The 9,307-nt window shown below is 39.0% G+C and overlaps 1 protein-coding gene across 1 annotated transcript; it reads left to right on the plus strand.

The window, feature by feature from the left end:
- The first annotated feature begins 6,694 nt into the window (after positions 1 to 6,694).
- Positions 6,695 to 9,057, plus strand: LOC114939034 (uncharacterized). The gene is made up of 2 exons (XM_085483612.1): positions 6,695 to 6,943; positions 7,016 to 9,057. The coding sequence occupies exon 2, from the start codon at positions 7,095 to 7,097 to the stop codon at positions 8,202 to 8,204; it is 1,110 nt and encodes a 369-aa protein (XP_085339738.1). The 5' UTR covers positions 6,695 to 6,943; positions 7,016 to 7,094; the 3' UTR covers positions 8,205 to 9,057.
- The last annotated feature ends 250 nt before the right edge of the window (positions 9,058 to 9,307 follow it).

A 9,307-nucleotide genomic window follows, 5' to 3' on the forward strand; every position in this document is an offset into this window, starting at 1 on the left:
TTATGTACGTCTATATGTCAAATTAATTTTATATTAATTTAATTATATTCTCAATTGGTATTATTAATTATATTATCAATTTATATTATTTCATACAAATATTTTCTATTTGATTTTCTCTTTTAATATATATTCATAAACAATGTGAAAGACGGACGATTTGTGCTTCTCGACGTATCGCACTCTCACGATTTTCGTACAATCGCACTTGGCGAGAAACGAGGACCAGTCACCGACCAGCCACCTGAAGCTAGAGATACGCGAACGCGAGTGAATACGCAATGATGAAGCGCGCGTTAACGGGGACGAAGAGGACGCGAGAGTGTGGATGGAGCGTGCAGAAAAAAAGAACAAGAGAATGACAAGATAGATTTGTGATACCGCGACGTTCGCTCTCGTAGGTTTCGGTGGGTCTCTTCCTTTTAATTTTGAGAATCCAGTTAGCCTCTCGAGATACATCGGACAATCCTCGGTTCATTTGAATAAGCCGTGTAAGTACTAGTCTCGGGGACCGATATCGGGGACCGATGGTCCAAGAACGAGCCGAAGGGCAGAAGAGTAGAAGAGAACGACGAAGAGAGAAAGAGAGGAGAAGACGACGAAGGATGGTAATGCGCGAGGGGGAGGGTCACCGGGGGGGGGGGGGGGGGGGGTAGAAGGGGAGAATGAAAGAGAGAGAGAAAGAATACGCGTATATCGCTTACCACGAAACGCAACTTCACGGACAGGTGCACCTACGTGCACCAATACATCTACGGCGAAAAAGGCACGGGCATTATATACATTATGATTCGTCATTTCGGAATAACAACGAAGCGGGGCGCGGCCATATCTGCCTCTGCCGTGGAATTCTACATTTGGGACACGTCGTGTCACCGCGCGACGAGATGGAGACTTTAAGAACGAATAAGCGTTTCTGTAATGACTGCAACGCAGCTGTGCGCTTCAAAATACAAATACGTTGAGAAAATAATATATATATTCTGTCACACACATAATTATTATTAATAATAGCACAAGCTCGTTGACTCGAATAAAGTGCCATTTAAAAATTATAATAGTCTATAAAAAGTAATAATCGAAGAAAGACCTAGGAGAGAAGCAATTAGTCTGTCTGTCTGGTAAATCAGGAAAAACAATCAACTGTCTGTTCGCTGGCTAGGAAAAGCAACCAGCTGTCGTTTTCGAATAAAATCGCTTCCCTATATCTCTAAAGAAGGATGAAATGATCTTCCTATTTAAATTTTCCGAAACGAAAGATACACACGTTTCTCTCGAATTTTCTTTCCGATGTGAAAAAATTGATTTGAATAAAGCTGTTGATTCATTAACTCGACAGGGGATCGCGAAATAATCCGAGCGACCGACCGCTCTCTCGTGCGCGCTTTCAGTTAATTACGATTCCAATGTGTTAATGACCACGTGCCTCGATGGCTCATTACTTTCGATGAAAAAGAAAGAGCGCAATGGGCCGTACATGCTGGGTAATAACCGGCGGCACGAACCGAAGAATGCCGTCGACTCGACGATCTCCGCCACGCTGACACGGCGATAATAGGCGCTCGGGACGGACTATGAATCCGCGGACAACAACGTTAATCGCGATGCATAAGAAGAACCGATTGCCGATTGACGGCGACGAGAAGGACGATTGGCGAAGAGGATGCGATCCATTTTCGACGCGCATCTCTAATTTCGCAAATCACTAGACACGCAGGCCGGAATGAGCACGTTTCCCGCATCGTTTTCCGCACCGTCACGAAGAGGCGCCTATAGTTCATCGTTTCCTTTAACTAACATCAACTCGATCCAAGGACGAGGCATCCTCACGTAAAATCTGATTTCACGCACGTCCATTAATTCCCGATCGGGTAATTGATCGAAGCTGAAAAGAACGTCGTATACGCATTCTCGTCGAGAAGCGAGGAATGCGACTCTGAAACTGTACAAATAATGTCCGAAAAATCCGAGGGGGTAACCACTAGCTAAAATGTTGTCCCACAGATTACATGATTTCATTTGATTTCATGATTTCATCTAATTACAAACGATTTCATCTGATTATAAATGATTTCATCTGATTACAAATGATTTCATCTGATTGCAAATGGATTTTTTTCATTACATATGAAATCATTTCATAAAAGTAATGATTTCATCTGATTACACAATGCATTTTCGTGATTGCACATGTAATCATTTAGGATTTTATGTGACACATAAAATTATAAATAGCATTTTATATTGAATTTGATCGCAATTTACTACGGAAAGTGCTCGTGCCACACATGATTTCATCACAGATTTCATAATGATTACACATGATTCCAATGATTACACGAAAATTCAAAATGATTTCTGCTGACTACATATGATTTCATTATGATTTCTAAGGATTCGGCATGATTTCATTTGACTTTATCAATTACATCTGATTGCAAACGATTACACGAGATTTCATAAGGATTTCATAAGGATTTCATAATGATTTCGGGGACACTGTCCCACGATTACATTAAGTGGTTACCCCCTCGGAAAAATCATCGTACATTTCTTTCTTACATATTATGTATAATGTATAGTATTATTTTTAAAGAGCGATATAAATAAAAATTATTATATATTATATAGCGAATATCTGGAGTATTTCGAGACATTTAACAGACATCCAAGAATATCCACTAGATATCTACGCTGCCACGAAGTAAGGTTGGTCGCATGTTGCGAGATATATCGTCCTGTACGACGATGTGTCTTGGATTTCAAATGTCAGGCGAGTAAATGCGGACGAACATCGATTTCCGAAACATTTCCTGCCTCGTCACGCGCTGCGACAGCTCAAACAAACAGTGCGTCGAGTTTCGGAAAGCGCGCACGGTGGAAAGTCTAAAAAAAAAAAAATGAAAAGAAAATCGAAGAAGCACGCGATGTTCTGACCCACTGACGATTTTAGTCGATGTTTCTCTATCGTTCTTCTTTCTCTCTTTTTCTCTCTCGCTTTTCTTTTTCTGCGTCTAGATCCTAGATCGGGGGTTGCATCCGACCAGGATTAATCCCCGTAAGAAAAACATGTCGGCCGAAAGCGCGCGTATGCGCCAACAAAAAAGAGTGAATAAAATGATACGTTTAATAGCAATCGTCACGCCGCGATAAAATCGAAACGCGTCTCTCGTTCATTTACGAAGACCGTACAAGACATCGGCGCGACCCGTGCGTTTAAATTCGAAGAGAGAACATCGCGAACATCGCGATCGACAGGAACAAAAAAGGACGAGGGTATTAGAGCGTATTAGAGGCGGTGGTCATCAGGGGGAGAGATACTCTGGCGTAAACTTGGGTGGAAAAGCACCCTCGGGAGAATAAAAGGACGAAAGGAAAAAGAACGAAGGGAAAAAGCGCCTACGCCGAGGGAGAAGAGAAAAATGAGTGAGACCAAAGAGAGACCCGTGAGCGATAATACCGGAGAAGAGGCGCAACGAGAGAAAGAGAGAGAGAAGGTAGGAGACAGCTGTGCGAAGACAAGAGGGGTCCGCTCGATGAAGGAAAGAGAGAAAGGAGGAGAAAGAAAGGGTGGAAGAAACGAAGGGTGAGAGGAGCGAGCTGTCTTTCTCTTTCTCTCTTCTTCCCTCTCTCGCCTCGGAAAGAGAGATAGAAGCGTGTTTGAAGGACGAGAAGCTTTGCAAGAAGCGAGACGAAACTGGTCGCATTCCGCGAGACAAGAGACGGCACGGACGGCGAAGACGGAGGAACGGCGGCACAAAAGAGGATCACGCGGGTGATTACAACATTAATAAACAAATGAGCCTTGAGGCGGGAGAATTTGCCATCCAATCGGGCACTGGAGGCGGATGCGAGGCGGAGTCACCTCCGACCAACCTCGGGGGCCTCTGAAGGCCTCCGGAGGCCTCGTTCCCTCTCTGGACCTCTCCTCTCCCTCTCCCATGTGCCTCTTCTCCACCAAATTTCTCCCTCTCGTTCTTCGTCTCGGTGGTCATTTCTTCTCTTCCTTTCTCTTTCTGTCTGTTTCTCTCTTCTCCTTCTCTCTGCGCTTTTACATACACAAAACATACGCAACGTGTGTACGCTTCAACGAACGAAGACAACGGTGCGTTAGATCACGCTCTCGTTCTCCTTTCTTCGACAATTTCACGTTACTTCGTGTTGCGCGAATCATCTCGAGGATATGTGTCAAAAATCTAATTTTTTCGCACACACTCCTTTACATATATGTATGTATGCATATGCATCCCCAATCGCTCTTAACTTGTAGCTATCTCCACGTTTGATTATCTCGCAACAATGTTGAGAAAAAACGCGATTGCAAAGATTATCATTGAATGCATGACTTGAGTATAAAGTAATAAATAAATCAGCTAAGACAGGGAATTTTCCCCCAAAATCCTCGACGAAGAATAAGGCGATTGATGGCGCAAATGATGTTTCACAGATAAACTGAACGTGCTCAAAGTCAGTGAGAAGATAGTGACAAATCGGATTATGCGCTCGCTGAAAAATTGTAAATGAACTAACTGGCACGCGGATCGATGTCCTTCGACAAGAGAAGCGTGACAAAGAATGATCTCAATAAATCTTGAAGAATGTTGATATATAAATAATTCATCGCACGTATTGATAATATTTTGAAGAACCCATGGACCATTGATGAACCTATTGCTTAATAATAATCTTGCGGCATATATATATATATATATATATATATTTTTTTTTTTCTTAAGGGGTTATAACACCTTTGCGTAAGAAATTTTTCCTCTTTTTCATTAATTTTTTTCACATCTAAGGAATAGAGTAATCAAAAAACGGGTTTGAGGGTTGATTTTATTATAGTTTCTAGTTATAAAAATTATTTTTTAAATTAAAAAAATCTTTGAAGAATATCCTGTAGATGGCGCCAAAGATGACCCTTTGCGCTATTCCGGTCCAATCGGTGGCCAGGATTCCGGCTTACTGGTATGACATAGAACAAAAATGAAAAGTTTTTCATATTCTCTGATAAATTTTCCATCGAGGTACGTAGGATTTTTGAAAAATATTAATTTTTGTGGAATTTACACTAATTTGAAAAAAAAGTATAAAAATTTTCACTGAAAATCGTTTATAAAATTGGTTCCCAAAAAAAACTAACAATTCTATTAAAAAACGGCTACGTACCTCGATAAACAATTTAATTTAGCGCAGAATAAGCTTTGTTTCAAGTTAATCCGATGTAAATTGTGGGAGCTAAGCTGGCCACCGATTTGAAAAATGGTGTTTTACAGAAATCGCATTTAAAGTTTTGCAACATGGCTATTTCGTACATGAAAAAGTTCCAGACCGACTCTAGATGAATAAAATTATATTCTATACATTCCAAAGTATCATTTAAGCAAAAAAAAAAAATTTTGAATTTTTTTGACCCTCAAAGGTGTTATAACCCCTTAAAGAGATAATTTTTTAGCTTTATTAGAATGAATGGTAACATTATACGAGACCAGAAATTCTACCGACCATCTATTTACACAGCCGATAAATAAATATCACTTTAAATAACTATAGAAGCAATAGCGGTAGATTCATTGGTCACCGTCTGATGACTATTCATCCACTGATCGCCGAGGATTAGAGAGCCGCGAATGAAGAATATTAATCGTCCGGAAAAAGGAAATGTATATGAGTGCGTAGTATCGCTAAATACGGGAAACTACGTGAGAAAGGAAGCGAAATAAGCACTCGTGGCCGGCGAGGGACACCGAGGGTTAAAGTGGAACGGGAGGTCGCGATAGAAATGGAGGTTGAAGAAGTCGTGTCGGGGGCATCGCGCGCCTCGCCTTAATCTTTTAAAGCCCGAATTAGGCTCGGGCGCGCCCTTTCCTGCATTCGAGGAGACGCGTTCTGAGACACGCACGGCCACGAAGAGCGTGCCTCCTCGCTTAACCGGAAGCGGACCATTACCGGAAACTTAATAGTCCGTGAAAACAATAGAATTACGCGCGCGGATCGAATAAAAATCGGAGAGGCGAAGCTGCCTTTTTACAACAACGACGATCAAGACGACGAGGACGAGGACAGGCGGCGCGAAAGGAAATTGCCTCGTATATATATATATATGTATAATCGTTCTGGAAATCTGTCTCCCTCCCCGTCGTTGCAGGCGGAACGGAGACGTTCGCGGGAAAATCGCTCGTGCCCTAGTCCCTGGTTTTGCCCTCTTCCCCTCCTTCTCACTCTTCAGCTTTACCTTCGCCGCCACTCGTCGTACGCGCTATTACTCATCACCATTCAACCGCACGTGACCAGGATCCGGCCTCTCCTTATTTCGATATGTGCACGATTCGATCGTCGAAAATGTCTACGAATTATCGAGGATATATATTTTCTATATATTGAAATATTCGGCTTTGAGAAAGGCGACTACGTTCACGAAGCTCGAAATTAAAATTGGCCTCGAGACTGATTATTTTAAATTCAATATCGAACATAGTTAGCCGATGTAAATGAGCTCACGATGTGTAAACTACATTATAATGTACATCTAATTTGTATTTTATTTGAGTAAATTAAATTGAACAGGTATTACACTCCGCGTTGCTCGAATGATGGATGATAAGCGATCCGTCATCTACGATTTTGCATATAGGCGTTAGCAGCTGCCTCGTACATATATATATATATATATATGTAAAGAAAAGTACTTTCTTCACTTGAATCGGCCGCGCTACATGAGTGACAGTAGGCGGAAGTTGGTAACATTGATCAAGAGAGATAGATAGAGAAGGAGATAGATAGAGAAGGAGATATATAGAGAAGGAGAGAGAAGATAATAAGCACGTGTGCGGAATTTACAAAAGACATTGCGATAGAAGGATTGTTCGAATAAAGAGTGTAGAGAGAGAGTAATTAGAGGTAACGGAGAAAGAAACTTTAATTGTCGTTTCTCTTGTTACAGGTAAGATTGTAAATATTGTACATAAAATGTTAACACAGTGATTAAAATTTAAAGAAAACTCTCTTGTTACAGAGCAACACATTGGTTTTCTTTTCGAAATCCTCAATAATAGAACCATCTTACGAAACGACAATTTCAACCACTTACAACAATGGATAAACTACAGTTTGAGTTCACAATAGTCGCTTCTCCAAAAGACGAAAAATCAAATACGATAGGCATAACCTCAATTAGAACGGAAGACGGTTTAACGTATATCTTACAAGGAGACCATAGATACATAGCCAACCATACAGAATTAATGAAAACAGAGAATTATGTGAAAGCAAAGAATAGCTTAAAAAAAAGACATCAGTCAAGAAAAGTATGGATCTCTATGACAGAAGAGTTGAAAAAAATTTATATGGACCAGGATGGTAATATACAGTTCGCAGATGAATATTTACAAGAAATAGAAGAAAAAGACAGAGCTGATATAAGAAAAGATGATTTGAGTAAGATACTAGAAAAATTGATGGAAACATCACAGAAAAAAGAAGGGGAGAAAAATTTAAAACAAATTGCAGATAAGTATATGATTGAAAAATTTACTAGTAAACACTCAAATGCCAAACAATGGATAGAGACATTTGAGAAGGAATGTACGAGGTTTGATATCATAGAAGATGAAATAAAAATAGAGATATTAAGATTGTTTTTGGATAAATCTTGTTCGGATTGGCACTGTGCAACGTTAACGAAACTGACAGTTACTGCTAAATGGAGGGAATGGAAAGATAGATTTCTAGAGACCTTCGCTGATAAAGGATGGAACACAGTAACATATGCTTTGTCATTTAAATATAAGGAAGGATCTCTTATTGATTACGCAATGAGAAAGGAAAGACTTTTGCTCGACATGAATAAAAATATAGACACAAAAACATTAACGACCTTAATAGCAGTGGGACTGCCAGGTTTCATTATGGATAAAATAGATAGAGAAGAATGTGAAGATTCAACAAAACTATTTAATGAAATAAGAAGATATGAGAGTTTGGTGAATAAAAAAAATTTTTCACAGAAGAAAGAAGAAAAATTTGAAAACAAAAGAAAAACTGGAGAAAAAAAGCCATGCAAGAACTGTGAAAGTTTAAACAAAGGCATCAGATATCATCCAATGGAGTCATGCTGGTTTAAGAAGAAAGAAAATAGTAAGCCTAGCGTGGTAGGAAACAACTCAGTAATAGAGGTAGAATTGAACACAGAGGAAAAAAACTAGATATAACACCATTAGTCAAAATCAAAGTAGTACTAGAAGATAAGTTGGAGATAGAAGGGATCTATGACTCAGGGTCCCAAATCTCACTAATAAATTCAAAATTAGTTAAAGTCATAAAAGATAAGGATATAAATAAAATACAATTAAAAACGGCTAATGGTGTAAAGAGAACAAATGGTTTAATAACTATTAAGGTAAAAATCTTCAATACTGAAGAAATGACAGATGTACATATTGTTGAAAGAGACGATTTTGAAGACTTCATTATCGGACTAGACATGATAAAAAAGTTTAGGCTAGTCCAGAAGGAAAATTTAGCAATAGAACAAGCGAGAGATATAAATTTAAAAGCTGTAAACAAGACAAATTATAATCAAGATAGGATAGAAGAGTATTCAGTGAATTTTAATGAACATATAAAAGAAAACGAATTTAAAATAAAAATAAACCACCTGGATATGAATAAAAAGAAAAAAATAGAAAAACTTATTAAAGAACATAAGAGAGTGTTTGCAAAGGATAAGTACGACATAGGTACTGTAAAAGATTATGAAGCTCGGATAGATCTATTGATTGATAAATACTGCAGTAAAAGGCCGTATAGATGCACAATAGATGATAGAAAGGAAATCGAAGAACAAGTTGCAAATCTTTTAGAGAGACACCTCATTGAAGAATCATATAGTCCGTTTGCAGCACCAGTAACATTGGCATTTAAAAAAGAGGAAAACAAAAAATCTAGACTTTGCATTGACTTTAGAGACATAAATAAAATAATAGTACCACAAGCTCAACCGTTCCCGATAATAGATGATTTAATTATAAAAACAAGAAACTGCAAATATTTCACAACATTGGATATCAACTCAGCGTTCTGGTCCATCCCACTCCGAATTGAAGACAGAAGTAAAACAGGTTTCGTTACACAAGATGGACACTACCAATGGACCTGTCTACCATTTGTTTTGAAAACATCGCCGGCAATTTTCCAGCGAATCTTAAGTAGCATATTAAGAAAACATCGATTAATAGGATTTGCAGTAAACTACATCGATGACATCTTGATATATTCAACATCGTTCGAGGAACATGTGGAACATATA

The sequence above is a fragment of the Nylanderia fulva genome, unplaced genomic scaffold (assembly GCF_048542155.1).
Source record: "Nylanderia fulva isolate GAGA-0341 unplaced genomic scaffold, ASM4854215v1 Scaffold26, whole genome shotgun sequence".
Taxonomy (NCBI): domain Eukaryota; kingdom Metazoa; phylum Arthropoda; class Insecta; order Hymenoptera; family Formicidae; genus Nylanderia; species Nylanderia fulva.